The sequence below is a fragment of the Sinohyriopsis cumingii genome, unplaced genomic scaffold, assembly GCF_028554795.1.
Source record: "Sinohyriopsis cumingii isolate HCF-2022 unplaced genomic scaffold, ASM2855479v2 utg003158l, whole genome shotgun sequence".
Taxonomy (NCBI): Eukaryota; Metazoa; Mollusca; class Bivalvia; order Unionida; family Unionidae; genus Sinohyriopsis; species Sinohyriopsis cumingii.
This window is the reverse complement of record NW_028316414.1, coordinates 67,293-90,204: the sequence shown is the minus strand read 5'-3', so window position 1 is coordinate 90,204 and position 22,912 is coordinate 67,293. Positions and strand designations below refer to the sequence as shown.

The 22,912-nt window shown below is 33.8% G+C and overlaps 1 protein-coding gene across 1 annotated transcript in view; it reads left to right on the top strand.

Moving 5' to 3' along the window:
- Positions 1–16,645, top strand: part of LOC149769854 (uncharacterized) — a 41,213-nt gene extending 24,568 nt beyond the window's left edge. The window contains exons 15-22 of the mRNA XM_089949739.1: positions 5,879–5,963; positions 6,654–6,661; positions 7,364–7,520; positions 8,415–8,555; positions 11,531–11,719; positions 14,594–14,803; positions 15,100–15,213; positions 16,442–16,645. Coding sequence (XP_089805865.1) covers positions 5,879–5,963; positions 6,654–6,661; positions 7,364–7,520; positions 8,415–8,555; positions 11,531–11,719; positions 14,594–14,803; positions 15,100–15,213; positions 16,442–16,563 — 1,026 coding nt within the window. The 3' untranslated portion in view covers positions 16,564–16,645. The remainder of the gene's footprint in view (positions 1–5,878; positions 5,964–6,653; positions 6,662–7,363; positions 7,521–8,414; positions 8,556–11,530; positions 11,720–14,593; positions 14,804–15,099; positions 15,214–16,441) is intronic.
- The last annotated feature ends 6,267 nt before the right edge of the window (positions 16,646–22,912 follow it).

Here is a 22,912-nt window from a genome sequence, read left to right as displayed (position 1 = left end):
TATATATATATATATATATATATATATATATATATATATATATATATATATATATATATATATATATATATATATATATTCTTTTCTTCAAAAATGTTACATTGTACAAAATAATGATAAACTTTGGATTCAATATTATGTAAAACAGATACTACTCACTATCAGTTGTGTATCGATCGACATGGGAACGGGATTCGTTCTGAGGTTCCTTTAATATTATTATAGTCCCCCTCTCAGAAAAAAGATAAAAATCTCACAAACTTTGCACTTTTCATAAAATTATTTATAATGATTCACCATGCTATTTAAATGAAATGCTTCCTCCGTTGGTGGGATAAACGTCAGGATACAATTTATGTAATCGACCCAACATCTCTATAAATACCAGACTTGAAATAACAACAAATATTTCCTAACTCTTCCATTCTCATATGGAACGCCCTAACTGAAAAAAGTCAAACAGGAAAGCGATTTCTTAACATTTAAAATTATGTTAACCATCTAAAAAAATCTTTCCTTCTTATTTTCATTCTGGTGATTGCAAAGATTCTAATATTTATACTAGAATCAGAAACGAATGCATCGTCCTCAAAAAAAGATGACTACAACAATCACCCGATGTACAGTCGCTTGTGGGGTAGAAGCAGAAAGTGCACATCAGTATATTGTCATACGCACCCCAATATATAAATCAGGTTTAACGAAATTCCAATCCAGATCCCTACACACTTTTATTTGGCACACCTGAACTTACAATTTGAGCAAAATATGAATATATTTAAGTTGTTTCAAAAGTACATTAAAGATACGAGGCATTTTAAGTGATGCTTTTTCCGTAGATACTAAACATAAAGACTAGTATTATATGTATGCATTGCATCTTATATAAATTTACTTCCGAAGTATGGTAATATCATTTTTACATGCGTTGGATGTCTCTCTTCTTTTTCTTTTTTCTTCGAAGTTTTATCATGTGACTTTCAGCACACATAATTTGGTGGTGTTGTTGCTGGGTTTTTGTTTTTGGGGGTATGGGTGGTTTTCGTTTCATTTTCTCTTTTTTTCCCTTGTCATTTAGTATTTTTCTTTTTTTATTTTGTACGACTGGGTTTGTATTGGATGGGCTTATCTAATGTTGTGAGGGGATGCACAGACGTACTGTTCACTAAAACAGAACTTTGTTTTTTTGAACGCAATATCATAGCTCAACTGTTTGTCTTTGGGAAGTTGAATTTCCGCCATGTCTACTTTCGATCTTCTCGTTATGATTGTTAACTTATAGTGAAGCGGCTCCGAAAGATTATGGTTGAAGTAAGACATTGATAATCATCAAAATCAATAGGAAATGAGACAAATAAACAAACATTCGCGGTAAATAGATGTAACTAAACCACATATAAAGAAATAACAACCGAAAAAGGTCTTAAAAAGGTGTTAAAGAGCAAAGGAATAGAAGCCTAACCTTACAATATTTGGTTAATACTTGCTGTGTTATTTATGACGTAATGGGAAACATAAACACTGGGTAAACTATTGCTGTAATTTATGTTACTGTAAAGAGGAGGGGAGAGAAGACAGGCAGTCAAATTTGAAATTAATTTTGCACATAGCAACGACTGATCGACTGCCTCCCTATCACCTCGTGTGTCTGAGCAAACTGTCCCATCCGGGTACCATTGGTCGTCGATTAAAACACTTTCCCCAGGGAACGACTACCGAATGAGGGAATCAAAAACGGTTTAGTTTTAGAAAAGAAGTTCTTTAATTATTTTCAGTGGTTAGAACATTTATTTGACCACGAGGTAGCTTCACTCTCCTAGCAATATTTCAACAAGTACACACGAACCACCACGGGTTAAGCATATTGCATACGATCATGGCATCAAATTTACCTTCATTCTTGTGATACCTTTGTATTTAGGAAACCTCTCCTTTTCCACTGGTACTGTACTTAAAGTTGTATCATGTAAAGCTGTATTTTATGAGTAACGGAAACATTTATAGTTAGGTTGGGCTTTAAGTTTCGCCAGGAACAAAGGCGCGTACAAGCTAAATTTCATACCAGTAGTATTCCCCTTTATCAATCTTCTCAAAGCTGTGCAAAATGTCTCAGAATAAAATTACGCGCTGAAAGTCTCAGTAGCCACACAGAACAAGACAAATGCCATTAGTAAGATGGTTTTCTTTTTATTTTCAGGAACTAATATGATAATCAATAAACAGTGTTCGATTGAAGAGTTTTTGCCTTCCACTTTTAAATATTAACATTTTTCAAAGTAAAAAGAAAGAACAAAAAGATCTTGTTTTTGAAGATTCAGATCGCCCATTAATACATAATTTGATGACGACAATGATTTAGGGTATCTGGTCTAAAACATAATTTGATGACAACAATGATTTAGTGTCTCCGGATATAGTTGTGTATTATTTAAAGTAATTGATTTTTCGATGTAGTAACCGTAAAATCTAATTAGTGACCTAATCATTAGCATGTTATTGATAGGTCAAATAATTTTCTTCTCATGCAGTAAAGCTATTTTATATTAACAACATAACAATAATTTTAAAATCCGTCTCCATTTGTTTACTTAATGATTAAGAAAAATAGCTAATGAAAAGTACCTTTCTTGGTCTTCACAAAATTTACAGTATGCATCTTGTGACTCTGGAATGGACTGTCCTGCATTTAATTGTCTCTGAATAAATATAGCAAGAAAACACCTCAAAATGTTTCAAGAAATAACTGGATGGATGCTGTAAGATCATAAATATTACAGCTAAGTGTATAGTTGGCAGAAGGTAAACGTTGGATCATGTGGAGGCTACTAATGGGAAAAATATGTCAGTTTCATCCATGTTAGGGCGTGTCTTACACGCCCAGTACAAGTATGTACTGTCCAAAGCTGAGATTATAGTTTTTCAGTTTTAACTATGTGATGTGAGGATCGACGAAGTAGATAAAACCTCTGGAAATGAACCTAAGACCATTGTAACAAAAAAGATGATGTATTCCATGCTGAGAAAGGCCATGTGTGGATTTCTATAATTCCCAAGCTACAAATGTAATGATCTCAATAATAGTACATGTGGTATTCAATATTATTACCTTTACCTGTATAGGTATGAGGCGCCGTAGCGGACAAAAGCTGGTCCAATGAGAAAGTTGCAGATGAAATTTTGATGTCGTATGTCAAGAAATCCAATACCACGTTTTGGATCAAATTGCTGGTCCTGAAATTTCCATTTTCTAGATCGAGACTTTAGATCTTATATGTTAAATTATACAGTGTTGGTGTAAAGTTCTATTTCCTATGTCGACGTTTTACAATGTATATTTTGAATTACACAGTGGTGGTTGAAATTTCAGTACCATATGTCGAGAATCCCTCCTTCACACGTTGTATGCAACTGTTTGTGATGAAAGTTCCATTTCATATGGCGAGTATTTAGTTTTCATCTGTTGAATTTCACAGCAACGAGAAGCAGTCTCCTTGTTAAAAAATGAAGCGGTTTGTTCATGAGAGCTACCTCTAACGAAGAAATTCATAGTAATTCTCGACCTGAATGTTAACTTTCAAACTGTAAATGCATGAAAGGTAATGGCGCCTCATAGTTGAATGCACGAATGATGTATCTTAATACTCGATATTATTGTGAATTGTTAAAATGGACCTTGTATAATGTTACTTTTAACACCAATACATCATTTCACGGTATGTAAAAATAAAAATTCTGACAACCACAATAAAATGTCCTACCACCGCTGTGTAATTCAAGAGATACAATCTAAAAACTCAACATACAAAATGGAACTTTCAGCACAATCAATGTGATTCAACATGTTAAATTGAAACTCTCGACATATGACCTTAAAATTGCAACAATCGCCGTGTAATTCAGAAGATACAAACTAAAAACTCGGCAACGTTCTGATTGGACCAGCTTTTGTCTGCTAGACTATTTTCTATATGCCCCCAGTCTGAAAACAACTAAGCAATCATTCTTGCAATGAGGAATTCTTCAATCGACATACGTCTATGAAACTATTTTTAGACCTGTTTCTTGCCCACTAGTCATACGAAAACCTATTTCTTGCCCAATAGTCATACGAAAGCCTATTGCTTGCCCACTAGTCATACGAAAACCTATTGCTTGCCCACTAGTCATACGAAAACCTATTTCATGCCCACTAGTCAAAAGAAAACCTATTTCTTGCCCACTAGTCATACGAAAACGATAGACGTTTGTGTTCTCAGAAATCTACGGCCAGAACAGAGATGCGCTGACCCATTTGGATCTGATCTGATCCTTTCCGTTTGTTCAAGTTGAAAAGACAAACGTTTAAAACAGGTGATAATTATCAACAAGATCATGTCAGTCAACACTACTTGGCACATCCTATTAGCACCATCTAGAACATTGTTTCCGTTGCAAGTGAGGAAAGTATTGCAAACAGAGGAACTATTTATAGCCAGTGAGATATGACTACGTATGTATGTGATTTGGATTGTAAACGTAGCTTTTTACAATTTTTCAGTTATATTACTACCCTGTCTGCAGTGTGGCAATTTATAGTGATGTCTAGCACTGAGACTTCATGCCGCAGACATGCAGCATGATGTCCCACCCAGTCATTTTATCATGACACTATGCCGACCAGTCCTAACACTAACCTCTTACTGCTGAGCGCCAGGCAAGGAAGCTGCTAGTATTTTATTTTATAAGTCTTTGGTATGACTTGGCCGGGGTTCGAACCCGCAACCTCCCACAATGAGGCGGACGCTCTAACCACTTAGGCCACCAGAGATACGAGTACAATTATTAATATGGTGAACGCGCGTTAAGTTTATTTATGATTGTGTTATCTTTTAATCCTTGTTTCAGTTTTAGGTCGTAATGTTTTGATCTTAGCATTAGAATAATGTGGAACACGTAAAGCAAGAATTGCGGGTTCCATCGCCGATCGGTCATAGCCGGCTGCCTCCATATGTCCTTTTGCAAGCCATGTAGCTCTCATTTCTTCGGCATTATACAGCCAATGATGTGCTGAAAGTGCCGTTAAACACCAATTAAGCTTGCAGGTATTACAGGCAGTGGACATTATGGGTATTTAAAGATTTTACTTTTTGAAGAAATCCTCGATCTACTTACAGGACACAAAAATACTGAATACATATTAAATATGTACTACATATTTCTTCAAGATTAGGATAGTATTTCATCTCTTGAATCCTGACACCAGGCGGACCAGTCCTAACACTAACCTCTTAATGCTCAGTGCCAGAGCGAGGAAGCTACATATTTCCTCAAGCGTAGGATATAATGTCGTCTCTATAATCCGTAAACAAATGTGGAAAAAGAACAGCTATCAGTGAACAATTTGACTTAATAAATTAAATTTTGATAAATATATCACGAAATCTGCTATATTCTCATATATTCGTTAACGCTGGTGTTTGTGATGCTGATTTAGAATGAAAAGTGTCACAATATTTGCACTGATGGAAAATATTAAGGAAATGAACATTCATCATAATTATTTTTAACATGTAATTAGACTGTAAAAGTTAACTGTAGCCCGATTGTTTTAGACAATATTTATATCGTCGACAGGTACATGATACTGCCTTCATTTTGGAATATATTTATGGTCGATAACCACAAGGCTTGTAACATTATCAAGACAGCATTTTTATCGTTTACAATTTTCATGAGTTTTGTATTTATTTGTTATATGTGCAGTTACATTTTTTAGTTCTTTGACCTGAAATTTTATATCGCCTTGGCGACTGTATTTTCCATTAGGTACAGTCTTGTAATAAAACCACAAATTTTGACGGTTTCATGTCGTATAAATTGTTACATTGAAAATTCCCAGGCTGTTCCGTACAGAAACCAGCTGTGGCAGAGCAAATATCCGGAGTTAGCCATCATTGACTCTATGCACAAGGAATTTCCTGAAGGTTTGTTAATAATACTTTTAAAGATGTAAATCTAATAAATCTACTTAGTGAATCTTTAAGTCGAGATGTTGCTAATTACCAACATTAGCTCTGACTGCATAGTTGCTCTCTAGGTGACAACGGAAATCACAGATAAACATGCTGGCAAACAAGAAATATGGCAGATATAAGAACTGTTGCATGTGGAGACATTCTATGAAAAGGAGCTGATATGGTGCTATGAATTAATTCAGAAAGAATTTTTGTTTTGATTCAGACTTTTTTCTACGCAAAGAAATTGTGTCTATCTCTTCGTTATCCGCATATCCATCAAATCTGCTGATTTTTCGAGATAACTGTTTCAGGTAACTAGATCCATCACAATGTTATATATCAGGGGAATAACAGAGACATTATTCATGGATACGCTGGGTCGCTCACTAACGTCAGCTGGTTTAATGTCTCCTCAATATTTATTGTAAGTATAAGTAATACTAATAAATGTTACACCAACTATCTACTGTACTAAGTATAACCATTTTTGTATGAGGATTTGCCCGTACTAATACAAGACATCCTATTTTAAATGTCCAGCTTAGGGATGGGAAAAATTACTTTAACAGAGTTGCACGCTACAGTGAGATATAATACGTTGATAAAATAGAAAAATGGAAAAATAATTACTTTTGATTATTGGTCATTTTCGCCAAGGTAAAGATGTAGAATTTTCCAAAAATAATACACCTAATTTCCCTTACGTTTTCTTTATAAAAAAATGTTCTCTCAGGAAGCAAATTCATGAAAGTGTATATGTAATATATATAAGAATAAAAGCGCGACCAATTTGTACTTGTCCCTTCTCAGAAATACTTCCATCCAAGTAACATTTTCTTGAACATGTACAAATAGCTGTGGACTAAACTGGTCAACAGTTCATTTGGATTTTGTTACAATACAAATTAAGTGACCCACACTCATCGGTCCGTTGATTTTCAAAATGACTTTATTTTTATTCAAGACTGACTCACTTACATACGTACATATGTCTTGTAATAAGCAATGATATATATTGTAATAAGCAATGATAATAAAGGATATATATATGAAGCTATTATTTTATTAAAGATAACTGTTGTATATATAGCTCAGTGTATACGAAAGTGATGTATGTACGCATCATGCTACCTTTGTTAAAGGTTCAGTCTTATACACCGTTTGGGACGAAGATTTGGTCGAGTTGGTTGCAGGAAGAACACAGTGATATCAGTCATTTCGCATTGATAGTGTACCTACGATTTTTTACGGTTTCTTGGAATGGTTCCTCTTACAGGCATAATAAAGTGCAGGATGGAAATGTGTTTCTATGTTTGTGCATGAAATAACTAAAGTAGTAACGAGCAGACCTTATCCTTGCTTATTAGGCAACGGATGAATCGGAGTTCGTGGATCCATTGAAATTGGACTTCAGTGTTCGCTGCTCCTTGGCTGATTGGGCAAATGCAGAAAACTTTCCGCAGCCATTGAGTCTTAATGAGATAGGACCACGATTTCCCACCGGACCAGCTTACAAACAAATCTGTAAGATTTTCAAACATAATGGGATATAATATATCATATTTCCTGAATATTGGTTTACAAGCATCATACAAGTTACTGTAAAGCTGTAACAGTTAAGTTATTAGCGAATGAGTTCTCTTTAAAGTATTTGGATTTGATCTTTCTATCATACCCGAGTTTGCACGAACTGTGAAACTGTCAAGCAGTTGGTTGAATTGCGGACTAATTTCGGAAATTTCTACTTTTCATTGACTTAGTATGATCCGTATAGTATATTTGCTGGACCATGTCCACTCTGCTACTCTCTGTTGCAAAAAAAATCACATTCATCATTGTAAGCTTTTGCTGTATATGACTCCTCTTCGGTAACGTTTTAGTGCCAATGCCTTCATCTAGTGTCATTAAAATACCAAACGAATAGCACGTGTTCACATCTGGCTCAATATGCATTAAAGTAGGTCACACTGTCCCTATAAAATGTCATACAAAAGTACATAGTTATTGTTTCTATTACAACGACTGAATGATATGAAAGCTTTAGATGGTGCAATCTGTTAGTGGAGGAGGAAATTTTGCCAAAAAGAAACGTCTTGGCTTAAAGTAGGTTGTTGCTTTGAACGCATTTTTATTAATTCTTTGGTTGGTGGCTGGTAAAATATATATACTGGTTATTCACCTCTCTGATTGTCTATTTTAACGTCGATTGTTAATTTCCTATCGTTCAATCATTAAACACTTTTTAAATCTTGTTTGCTTATTTCTTTACTTAAACTTTTGGGAGTTAAACTTTATAGTATGTATATGTGTGCTTGCGTATGTGTATGTATGTGTGTGTGTGTGTGTGTGAGAGAGAGAGAGAGAGATAGAGAGGTGCTAATCATAAATTCATATTTGAATGTCTTTGTATTGATACAGCACAGACAACCAAACCGCCATCAATCTCAGCTCACCCAAATAATATTCCGTGTACCACTCGCGCACCCCGTCCGGAGCCACGGCACCCGTATCTGCCCGATGGATCTTATCCAAATACATTATATAATGTGTCAAAGGAAGGTAAACATCTTAAAATATTACTTTGCATAAGAAGCCTAATCAGTTGTCTAATTATCCACACATGGAAGGATGGCATCCTGATAGCATGTTTACATAGAAGTAAGATTCCCTGTTGTGTCACTTATGACGATCCACTATATGGGATGAAATTGTGTGAAATCATAAGTTCAGTAAGAATATTCCGACTTCCTTACAAATGGTCAATTGAAGGTTAATTTATTCTGAATCAACCACTTTTCCAAACTGGTGATGGATACTTTGTTTGGCTATAAATTGTCGGCACGCAAATTAATGAACTAGACACCTATATGAAAGAACTGGAGAACTTTATCAACGACCCCATTTTTCTGTTTGGAAGACTTAAGAACACAATACTTGTCTTATTACAAATATAGTGTACCAGCCATCTGACAATTGTCCAATACTCATATATACCATTTAGTTTAATCTAATACTGATGCAGATAGAGCAGTCTATATTCTGGACTGGTGATTTCTTGATATTAAATAGGTCATTTTTAGGACTTTTTTCTTTAAAAAAAACAAGAATATTTAAAAGAATCTGACGCAATAAGTGACTTGTAATGCTTGCAAACAGGAGGAAACGAAATGGAGAAATGAAATGCAAAGTACAAAATGGATTTTACGTTCCAAAATTAAAGTTTGTTAAATTTTAGTTTAAAGAAATTTTATTTTCATAAATTCATAGTTGGGGATTATAACATCTTCAAAATCGAAGGTGCTTGGATTAGCACGAAAGCTGTTGACTTATAATGTTCTTCTCCTTTCACTAAAGCAAATTTTAGATGTATGCGAAATTAGTAATCACACGGGAAATAACAATCTTCCCAAAAGGCACTGGATGAAAAAATATTATGTTTGTCAGGGAAATAATATCAAGGGAAGAAAAGCCGATAAACAATAGTGAAAAATTTAATGAGATAATTTTAATGAGATGAAGTTCGTGAATATAATCACATAATCCTCAAAGAACTGGGTGCTTAAATTAAAGGTTTCCACATTTAAACGGACAAACAATTCACTTCCTTTCGACAACTCTTACAAAAGCTGCATAAATAAACAATATCTGATTCACTAAAGGATTCTTCAACAAACAATCGTATTATTTAAAAATAACTCATGCAGTCATGTTATAACTTTCTCAAACGATTGAACAAATCAACAACGAGGGCATGCGTGATATATTCACAGTACAAATGTACTCCAAAGATTGCGCTCTGTTGACAAGAATTTGGATATACCGTGGCGTGTTTGACCTAAATAGCCATTGACTTGAACTTAGCGCTCAGCCTTGGCATATGAATGAAATTACTTACCTTAGGGTACATATACTTCTCGATACTACTAGGCAGTCACTGAATTAAAGAATTTAAAATATGACTGTCATAGACCCAAATGACTTAAATAAAACTTTATTATAAATTAAATAGATGATACAGATATTACAGCAATCCGTAGCAATACAATGGTTTCTACTCCCAATATCTTGCATTATATTCGTTTCGATACGAAAATTTACTTGCTTAATTTACGTGCGAATTATTAACAAGTCTTTACGTTTAGTAGTAACAATTAGTTGCCTTTCGAGGCAACTAAATTTCTTAACTGATCACTTTGTGACATTTAGGTAGATTTAGTGACGATTAATTAGTTATTTGTTTCCGTACCTAAATATTGTGATAAAAAACAAAACAAACGCCAAATTTTCTAAATATTGGGTTGCATAAACAGTCCCCTTACCCCCCTCCTAAAAAGGTACGTGTGAAAACAAACACAGCTTACTAAAGGTAAGCATCCTAATCAGTTAATTTAATACTAAAATTAAAGATCATATATACATATGGAAGATGATTGTGTTGTCATGACAATGATGAGGAAAGTCTTATTCATGTAATTTACAACGAATTTCGGAAGCATCTGCAACTGTCAGTGATAGAATGTTCTTATAAAACCTTTCTGGTCACAAGATAGAGAAATTCTCTTTTGAAGAGATTAGTAAATTGCTTGTGCTATGTTTGATATTACTAAAGACTTTAATTTGGAACAATTTGATACTTGATATAATCGTTTCTTATACATATATCGTCGTGCTTTTTAAATGTTTTATAAACAAAACATTTTCTGCAATATGTACAACGTGTAAAGTCTTGCAGGTAGTCTGTAATGTATTGCCCAGTGCATGCAGTATGTTGCATTTGATGGGTGGAACAATATTTCATAGTTTTGACTGTTTGGCGACCATCATAACCAGCTGAAATGATTGCACAACACACACACACACACACAGAGTGCAAGAATCTAAGAGTGCTCCTGTTTAAGTTTGTTATTTTTGTCAAAGTCTGTGTCAACGGGAATGCGGAGGATATTGACGTCAGTACGGTCCGAAGTAGTCCAACACATATCTTAATCGGTAGAAAGTCTCTGAGAACCATATTTAAAGATGCAGACGTAACAAAGCATTACTGCGCATGAGGTTACTGAGGAAGAACACACACACATATTTATGCGTGTGCATGTGTTCTTTGTCTGGTCTATCAACTTTACAGTTATCTTAGCAAGTACAAAGTCCCAATTATAATTTCCCTTACATTCAATGTCCCTTCTTGCTTGTAACTGTGACTCAACCATTTCGGGCTAAGCTGAATTTGTAAGTTTGATGTTCTACGTTTAAGTCGATAGATAATTGCAACACGTTATTTCATATTTCACAATATCCATGAAATAATCAAGCTTGAGAATTGAATGCATATTGACTTAGAGGCCGTAGCGAAGCAAAGGACCTTTGTGTATAGTATGTAATCGATTTATCTAACTTCATGACTTCGTTAATCCTGTCAAATATGAATTTCAATTCTTATGATTACAAATTGTTATCAAAATAATAACGAATGTCAAGCAATAATGATAAGAACGCCTGTATTCAGATAAATAATAAAAGGACTATGTGTTTTCCAGGATGCTGGCTTGTAATCGATAGCTGTCATAATTATCCAAACCTGACGGGGTCAATGAGAGATTCTTATGGAGAGACCCATGAAATGGCCGGTCAAGATGAATCGCACTGCTTAGCTAGAGCAGCCAAACAATGGAAAATTTGTGGATCATCACCACGTCATAATGTGATAGCTATATACGGTCCCACAGGTCAGTATTTTTTCATAGAGAAAGTTGTCAACGAGAGGAACACAATGTCAGTGAAAACAGTATTGTATAAAATGCCTTTCAAGTTGATGTAACGAAAAACAGTATTGTATAAAATGCCTTTCAAGTTGATGTAACGAAAAACAGTATTGTATAAAATGCCTTTCAAGTTCATGTAACGAAAAACAGTATTGTATTAAATGCCTTTCAAGTTGATGTAACGAAAAACAGTATTGTATAAAATGCCTTTCAAGTTCATGTAACGAAAAACAGTATTGTATAAAATGCCTTTCAAGTTGATGTAACGAAAAACAGTATTGTATAAAATGCCTTTCAAGTTCATGTAACGAAAAACAATATTGTATAAAATGCCCTTCAAGTTGATGTAACGAAAAACAGTATTGTATAAAATGCCTTTCAAGTTCATGTAACGAAAATATGTAAGTTTGTAGACAGTGAGAACGCAGCTCCCCCACCCCGGTACCAATTTCAACCAAAAGCTTCTACTGTTCTATTAGCTGTGAATTTGAATCAGCTTGTGAAATCATACAGTTGGTTTTCATAATGCTTTGCATAATCTATTTTGCTACGAAAATGTTTTTATCAGTTAAGAGGTAGGTATGACATAAAGAGGGAATTAAGCATTAAAGTTTGACGTCACTATGGCGGCAATGGGAACTTAATATTAAGATGTCAACGTAGGAGAAAGGAGGAAATTAAAGTTATAATGCACTGTTTGGGAAAAGGGGATATAACATTAGGGTGTCACTATGGGTGAAAAGGGTTATGTTAAATTCCCATTCCCACCATGACAACAATATGTTAAACACCCTGTTCAACATGAGACTGTCAATTTTGGCGTAAAACACTATTGAAACTTGAGTGGAGCATCCAGTTAAATTATGCCCTCGCTCTAGAAGATGTTGAAGTCTCAAATCACCGTCTACTAGCTGATTTTGTTAGTTATTTCCTTTTCCCCGGAAACATCTGAGCTATGACCCCATAACACATATAGACAAAAGGATTCCACACTTTTATTAAAAAAAGCAAAAAGTTGAATATCGATTAACTATGTATGAAATGCTCATGCCCGAAGAATATTGTTTTAATGGTTGTCGTTTCGTCGATACAGTTTGGAATATTTTCATCGATGAAATTTGCGATGCACTCACTAAGTCAACAGACGTATATCTTACCATGCACACTCTTGTCTTCCACGCATAAAACAATGTAGATAAATTTTCTTTTTGTTTGCTTTTCAGTGTAGAAACATGGACCTAGCTACGTAACTCCATCATCGTTATTGTTGTCGTCATAATCATCATCATCATCATCATTATCATCATCATCATCATCATCATCATCTTTTTCAAGTACCCTGTCAAACTGAATGTAGTATTCATATACTCCCATATCGTAGAATACAGTGAGAGTCATTACTTTGAAGTGGATTCTACCACTTCCAACAGTGATTTTTTCATCATCTCGTCAGTAAATTGGTATAAAGCAGATACTGGACCGAATATTATTTTCTCCAGTTAAATTTGTCTTAAAAGAACATTAAAAAACACGTGTGCAAGCCATAGAAACTTCGACAACTAAAACAGGAATTTCGACAGGAATAGTGGGAACGGTCCCAAGAAAGATAACAGTAGGAGCAACATCAGCTGCAGCAGCAGCAGACACCAAAACAAGGAAAACCCCTTGTCCAAAGTGGAGAACGAAGCTAATCATCCTCACGTTGACTCTTCCTGTTTGTGAATATCTGGCCTCTGATTCGATGGGACAAGATATGTACTACTTACATAGCCCAGCTTGGAAGGTACCCACAATGAAAGAGGCGAAGTTATTTACCTGCCCGTTCATATTCGTACCCTGCATACGTCCTGTTCCATTCTCCTCCCCGTGATCATCATATTAAATTCTCATTTTTCTATCTGATAGTAAAATCATAATGTTATAATACAATTTCCAGCTATATTGACATTCAGTTGTTAAATATATTTACACCCCATAGTAACATACAGCTGTTATGTTAAATTCCCATTCCCCCCATATCGACCACCTTGACAACCATATTCTAGTTGCTTATTATGAGAGACGTCTGGAGTTTTCCACCAGTATAGGGCTTGCATTATGGTTTTGCTCACGAGCCCAGTCGCACTCCACCTCTTCCCGAGACCCTGCCAGCTCCATCTGCACCCCTTTTTGCAAATCTGTGCGTAAAGACTTGTAGTCCTACGCATGCCTGTACTGACTAAAGTATTTTCTCCATAGTTCTATTTACATGCAATTAAATGTCTTCTTTGAAAGCAACTGCATTGTTCAACCAAACCTCTTCATGCATAAATGTATACGATTTATGGCAAGTGAATTAAAATTTTAGAATCCGTTAGTACGAGACTAAATATTTGAGGTTTTTCCTCTTTTATAAGGTACAATCACATAAATGAATATTTCGCCCGTAACAGAGACAAGACTATAGTCACAAATTATTTTGACTTTTTGGTTTCTTTCACATTCAAACATGCCACTATTTGAAATTATTTTATATCAGCTGAAAGTTTTAATTGCTTGGGCTAGTAACATCCAAACAGAGCACACAGGAATTCGAAAATAACAAACACACTTGTTGTGATTAATTTCTTTTCCGATATTTAACGAAGCATTCAGACTATGCAAAATGAGTGCGTAGTGTTAATATGTTCTTTTATTTGCTTTACAAAATATGTCTTTAAATTGCATGGGTCTGTGTCTCTCATTATATCCCTTTGATTCTGCTCAAATTTTTTAATTAACTTTATCATTTCTTTAATTGTGGTTGTTCTCTTTATGCTTATAACGTCTGACCCATCAGCAGAACTTTCTCCTAAATAGGCGCCATGACACTAGGGGGAAACGGTTGCTTTTTCGCCTACTACGGTTGTCCTGCAATGGGTGCTTTCAACAGTGGAGGGATCTCCGTTGTTGAGGGGATAACGAATGCATCAGCAAATCAAGAGGCTTGTCTATCGCGTGCCTACGATATGTGGCAGTTTTGCGGAGGCAGTGACCAATATCCAGTTACAATCATCTTCGCACCCACTGGTAATGTATCATTATTAATGCATATAAATTTTCCTGATGAATTTAAAATGATGAATATGGTAAAAATAAAAGAAAGAAAGAAAGAGAGTAAGGAAGGAAAAAGAAAGATCTAAATCAAATATTCAAATTTCTTTAGACAAAAACGTAGCCTCAAAAACGGCATGTGTCAAAAGAAAAAAGGCCATCTGAATGTCAAGATATTGCCACGTTTCGATGCACTTACTGACATGGACATTTAAAGATATCTTTAATGTTAAGTTTCTGTACAGTATATTTTGAACACTTTCATTTGTAAGGTCGAACCAGAACTGCTGGTGGTGGATGCTGGATCCATGTTCCACGGTGTCCTGCACATACAGAGGTTAAATCAATGTTCTACGATGCTTGGGGTGCGGCAAATCTTCATACCGGTATTGCATCTCCGCTACATTGTGTTACATTATGTTTCTCCTTTTCTCCTGTCTTCTCTTGATGAATTCAAATATCATATCAACGAATAAGTTTAAATTTAACAAGAAAAGCTGATACGTTGTTTCGTTCTTTATGCTAAAAACTAACTATCCACAAAGTGCAGTGGACATGGTGGAGAGATAAAGATATTGTGAGAAAGCAATATTAGAAACAGGCCGACAGTCAGAAGGACAACAATATTCACTCCGCCTTTTATAGAAAGAAAAAAATATTTCTCACAAGAAAATGATTTGTAACAAGTTTCTTTCTTCCCTATAAGGACAACTCATTTTTGTAACTTTTCTCATAGGAGAATGACATCTTTCATGAAGATTTATCTTTTTCATTGTTTTCGTGAACTATTTACACCAAAGAATAAATACAAAGTTTATTTTATATTTTATAAAGAAAGTTGCAATATGTTTTAAAACTTCATTTTCAAAATAATTTCAAGAAACAAAATTTCATTGCAAAGTAACTTTTATGAAGATTTGGCAATTCATTTAATCACATCCCTGTCACCAATATGGCTATGTAATCTGACCCTATTTACATATGTAGTACCAAAACTGTAAAACCTGCCTTATCCAGTCTTCCAATCACGTGTACTACATGAAGATAGTCAAAATGAGTAAATGTACATTACCAGCACATGATGTCGGTCGTTTGGTTTCGTGGGCTTGACGATATTTTTCAGGACACGATAGGCTATCCATTCATGCTGTCAGCAGAGTTTTGGTGATGACATGTATCACCTTATCCAGTCAGCAAGTGAAGGCTCTTTTAAAAGTGTTGACACGTTGATCTACTGCTATTAAAAAGACAAAATTTTCATGAGCTTTTCTTCGTGAAAAATCAATACGATAATGATATGAAGGGCGCTTGATAAATATACATAAAATGAAGAACAGAATTATGAAATATGCAATTTGCACTGTACTTACAGGTATGAATCAAACGAAGAACTGAATTATGAACTATGCAATGTGCACTGTACATACAGGTATACATCAAACGAAGAACTGAATTATGAACTATGCAATGTGCACTGTACATACAGGTATACAGCTGTATGTTACAGTGGTGTATGCACAGTTTTCTGTACGTCGTTGTATTTTGGTTTGAAAATGACTAAACAGGGACACATTCTGAACTCTAAAACTATTTGCTTATGAATTTTCATTCCAGATATCTGGATATCCAACTGCTTTTCTCGAGCCGAATACTATTGGAACTACTGTGGATCACACAGAGAATACCCAGTTACAGCTTATTATAGACCATCTGCCGCGTCAAAAACCTTTCCATAACATATGGACATATTAATGTGAAGGGGATGTGTGTGCTATGTAATTGCAAACAGACATCATATGCAATAGATAGCAAATCTGATTTCTGAAGTCTTTCTCTCTCACACACATACATTCACACACACTAGACGTATATACAAAATATTACAAGTTAAAAGAAATTTTAAAAAATATTAATCAGACATAAATGGTACCTTTTGATTCTATGCTCATAAAATAAGAGTCTTGATCATTTTAAACGCTATAGAAACATGTACTAAATGAGAATGAATATCTGCCACTGTAAATTAACTGAATATATAAAATTAACATTAGGGTTTCTTCTTATGGAGGCTGCAGCAATGATTCATTGGTATATATATATATATATATATATATATATATATATATATATATATATATATATATATATATATATATATATATATATGAATCAACACGAGCAAACAATAGTATATATACAGATATCCACACTAACAAAGAACAGGATATCTATCTATCTATCCATCTATCTATCTATCTATCTATCTATCTATCTATCTATCCATCCATCTATCTATCTATCCTAACACACTAACAAACATATATATGAATCCGCACTAACAAACAACAGTATATATATATATATATATATATATATATATATATATATATATATATATATATATATATATATATATATATATATATATATATATATATATATATATTGGATCCATCAGGAACCCCATGTCTCTGTGGACAAGGTAATTAACTCCTCTTAATAGTCTTTCACTGCTGTTTTTCTGCTAGGCATCAATCAGTTAAATCTCTTTTTGACCATTATCAACACCAGTTAATTATCTCTCTTAGAGCATTACGAATACCAATCAATTAAGCATTATCAACATCAATAAATGAACTCTATTTTAGATCATTATAAACACTAATCAATTACCTCTCTGTTTGATCATTATTAATGAACGCTGTTCAGAAATTTTATTAACAGCAACAATCTAAAGTACTAAGTATGCGTTTTCAGTTTTATTTATTGGAATGAAATTCATTTTATTCACAAAGTAAATTATTCAACTGATTATACTTTAATGTCGCTTGATTTTCATTGTTAGCAATTTGTTACAAAATGTGTTCTGTATATATTTTTTTCAGAACAGATACCTCAAGAAACCAAGAATCTTGCAGTATGAAAATTCGATGAGTATATAAATGCATTTATCAAAGTACTTCGAATACTCATGGATTGTTGAGGTCAAAAGATACACCCTTAAACAAAACCAAAGGGATTAAACAAACCTTAAGATACTAATTATGATGTTCCTATTTCTATGCTCATGAACAAATAGTACTAATACTACTACTACTACTACTACTATTACTAATAATAATAATAATAATAATAATAATAATAATAATGATAATAAAAAGAAGAAGAAGTAGAAGAAGGTCGTCTTTTTTAAAGAGCCTAACTCCAATAAATTCAACTAATCGACCTTGAGGAGATGAGCAAGAAAAATATATATATATATATATATATTCATGAACATTTTTCTCTGTCATGAAAATAACTGTATACAAGTAAACACATCTACAAATACATACTAAAATACATTGTCAAAGTAGGAGGAGTAAACGGCATATATACATTTTTGCTTCATTTCTAAAGTAACTATGTTTTGATAAGACTGTTATCCCAAAGTAATACTTATATGAGAGCTGGTATATTCATTTTAACATGACAGTTGGCTGAAACAGGGCTCGTCCAAAGCCATCAAAAGGCATATGTAGAAGACACTCCCACAAGTCTGTAAAGAAAACCTAAACACATGACAACTGCGTCATAAATGTCTGGTACAAGAAGCATAATACTAATTGGCGGCAGTTACTGTTATTGTAAATGTAAATCCTGCAACAGAGATTTAAAAATCTTCTTTCATTTGCATATCTAAGCATATATATTAAAGGCAACCCATTAGCTAATAACTAAACGATTGTAACCAAGAAACTTGACCAGGAAAAGGAGCAGCGCAAACATCATGTACCCGTATGACATTAATATCACATTACTCTGAATACACTTTTCATTAAAATAGAGAAGTCAAATATATTAATCAATAGGATCATTTAACTACAACTTCATTTATTTGACATATCATACTAAAATAAAAGCTTCGCTGGAAATATTTGACAATGCGAGTTCAAAACGTTATTAAGACCCTATATTGTAAGATCTTGAACAAAATTTTACGCGGTTATGATAAGTAGCACGCACAGTGAGAATACTGTTTTAAAGTCAGTGCAAGATAGTTTACTGTACATTATTACATCCCTTCTAATCATCAGTTTATTATTCTAATTGGTTATTAAATTGCTGTTAAATAACCTCAACAGATGCAATCCTGTCCCAGAGAATGTTACCAATTAATGAAGTATGTATTACGGTATCAACGCTATAAAAACATCTTTATCAGACAGTTTGACATGAGCAGATACAAAATGTGCTGAGACAGCCATTTCCATGGCATATATTACTGTATCAATATTGTAAAATCTTTCTTTTTAGATAGCATAAATTAGGAAGATACAGAATGCGCTGACACATCAAATTATTTTGCAGATACATGTATTACTGTATCAATGATATCAAAAACTTCTTTGTCATACAGTATATCATGCACAGATACAGAATGTGCTCAGACAGCTATTGCCGAGGTCGAAATTACTGTATTAATGTTATCAGTAACTTTCTTGACAGACAAGATAACATGGGCAGATACGGAATGTGCTGCGTCAAGGTGATCACATGTACACAAAGATAGGGATGGAGGAGCTAATAGGATTTCTCTATGACTGAGAAATGTATAAAAGTCTGTTTTGGACTACCCGGGGTTTTATACGTGCATTTCATATAACCCTGGATGGAATTCTAAAAGTAACACTGAAACCTAAGGAAATAACTTCTAGCTAAGTAAACCTAATGGATGCCATCAAAAATAAACTTGTAGAAGACATGGAGGCTACATCCCCCTTTGCTACTGAACCCATTGCTATGAATTTATATATTATTTATACGAAGCTTCACTACAATAAATGTAGAATAAATACAACTTGACGTTATGCTGTTTAATGTAAAACCTCGTGTCATTTATGTTGTTGTAACTAACAAGGACCTGAATCTGAAATGTTTGTCCATAACATCATAAAATTCACAAACATTAAAGCATGAAAATATTTCTCATCTCTCTCTCTCTCACTATATATATATATATATATATATATATATATATATATATATATATATATATATATATATATATATATTCTTTTTGAACTTGCTAAAATATCCTTTAATACAGATGCTCTCAATTTTCTAGTTATATTGAAGAAACAAAAGTGCTGAAGATCTGCAGCTGGATCTATTTCAAAATATCTACTTTAAAGATCCATTTTGTATTTTTCTTTTTCTGTGAATACGTTTCCTGAAATATGTATGACTTTTATCTCTGTATGTGACATTGCTAGGATATAAGTTGAAATTGCTGTGAATAGTATGCATCATGTATCACACAAGTGTCAGGGTGAATTACCGGCAATACCAACAAGCAAATGTTTTGAACTCGATTATGTGCCTTTGGAAATTGACCATTTCATAGACAACATTTGAAGAAACAACTTTTAAGTTTCTAAGCTGATGCTTAGTTTCTCATCATTATAGATCCTACAAGAAGAATGTACCCGTTTACATGCCAGTAACAAACAAATGAAACTGGACCAAAGCAAATTATAATATTTAATTTTTAAATCACCGAACACAATAAAATATGAAACTTGTGTTCATTTTATTTTATCTTCTGGATACTTTCCAAGCAGATGCTACTGCTTTATATGTAACCAACCATACAAATTTCACTATCAGACGTTAGCGACTTTTGGGGATACCTGTATGTCAGCCACATGTGTACGGGGTACAACTTATTGTATACATGGGGACATCTTTAAAAGATAGATTCTGCTGTCGTTTCCACATCATTTGATGTCCAGATCGATTCAGTACCTCGATACTGAAATATTTGAAAATTTATTAACAAGGAAAATTAATGTGTAATTCTGAATCATGCAAGATACAAATGTTTCAGTGCTGTGACGAGTTACAGTTCTATGATGAGTTACAGTGCTATAATGAATTACAGTGATATGATAAACCACACCGATCATTCATCGGATTATGCATAGGTTGGCATGATATAAAAGTTACGAATGGAGTCATTCTAGACAAATCTGGAAACTGGAAGGTGGGTATAGAGGTCAGAAGAGGCAGTGTTTGTATATTGCAGGGAGCAGGGAAGAAATTATAACTTTTTTATCGTTGGTAAATTTGCAATCAATATATTTGGCATTGCTTGATAAATTATAACTCAAGTTTCACATTGAATTTTCTGATTGACTTGACAATTTCGAGCATATTCAGTCATTAACCGGCTCGGATAATTTTCCAAATGAACCATATATTGCGCACGAGTCATTGAACTTAGTATACTAATTTTTTACAGAAGTGGAATTTACATGTAATTTACTTTCTAGCATATGATAAAGTGCAAATCTGAATAAACGGGAATAACAAATCATGCACATTAAGAAAGATAATTTTACAGACTTGTATTCTTAATATATTGTATTGCATTATTTAATGAAGAAAGTTAATAGCATAAAGGTTTGTAATGACGATGTTTAACTGTAACAATTCCACAAGGTATATGCCCTTTACACAAGTTACTATTACAAAATGTTAATATGTTGTTCATTTTGTCCTTGAAAGAAAACCTTGCAGAAATAAAAATAAAAGTAAAATTTCTTAAAAACACCTGGCCATAGAGGCCCCTCTAAGAAGAGTCCGATGTCTATTCTCCTATCCCATAATATATCCCGACAATTTATGGGGTACCCAATATAATCTCACTATTAACAAGAGAAAGAATTGAAATTTCCTTCATAGTCATATAATAACAAATAAACAATACATTTAACACACATTTATATTCACCTGTTTGACTATAGTTAGTTTCCCTTCCTCAGATTTTACTTTGTAATAAAGAGTCCCCACACATCCCTCAAAATTCATCTTTTCCATGTGAAGTATAATTCATGTCTAACAGACGATACAAGGTGCAATGTACTTTTCCAAAAACGTTAAATTTTCGGAAAAGTAATCTGAGCATCTTCGTCATTTTATATACCACTTGTAACTAGATAATATGCCACCATACTAATCGTGTTTCTTTTGTATGAATAAAAATGAAACTGGCTTTGTACAGGTACAAACATATTCAACTGATTCACTGAGCCATTTACTGGCTGCAATTTACTGGTTATCCATCAACGCTCCTCCTATTCAGAAAAATAAAAAAGTGGAAAAGTCTCTTAACTATTAATTACACATCTCTCAAAAACTACACATAGGTTGATGAATCACTGTAACAATCATATCGTGCATTAAATTCTCTTTGCTACGAACGTAATGCCCAAAGAAGCCTGATTACGTAATGTCGCGTTACTTCTATGCTAAGGAATGTCTTGGATGTCATCTTATTATAACGGAAAGCTGTCTGATGCAAATCACATCAAACAAGTATTGCATCCAGAGAACAGTCCGTAGGAATTCAGAAGATCATAAGAACAGAACAATGCTATTACCACATCATTATAAGAACAACAATTTCGTAGATAGGTGGGTAGGCATTGATGGATGGATGACTGAATGTTTGGTTGGATGAATGACTGGAAGGATTGATAAACATCAATATCTGTAAGTATGGAGTGATGGATGGACAGACGGATGGATAAACGGATGTACATAAATGCAGGGAGAAGATATCTGCATGACAGTTGCAACATTTTTAGACATATAAAGTACTGCAGCTTTCAGAAACGGGTACGAAAGGACACAAATTAGTGTGGCTTAGATATCGACAACATGTCAAATGCTAAAAAGATATAAATTTTAACCTACTATAGGAAATGCGTAAAGGATGGGACTACTGCATTGGATGGCAAAATTAGATAATGTGTGCCGTGTGTGGATACCATGTCTGGATAAAGAAATGGTCTAACAGCACTATTTTCACCTGATTTTTACCTGACATTATATCAATATTTTACGCTGAAATGCCAAATGGAAAACTTTCGTATGCCCTCAGTTCCATCAGATGGTGTTGCCAAATTTTTGTTATTCTCTATTGAAATTATACACCAAACAATCTCATAGATACTTTCTTTTGGGAAAGATATTTTTACGTCTAGGCTCTTAAACTTAAGTAACAAAACAAGACATACCAACATGCATTTAAGTACAATA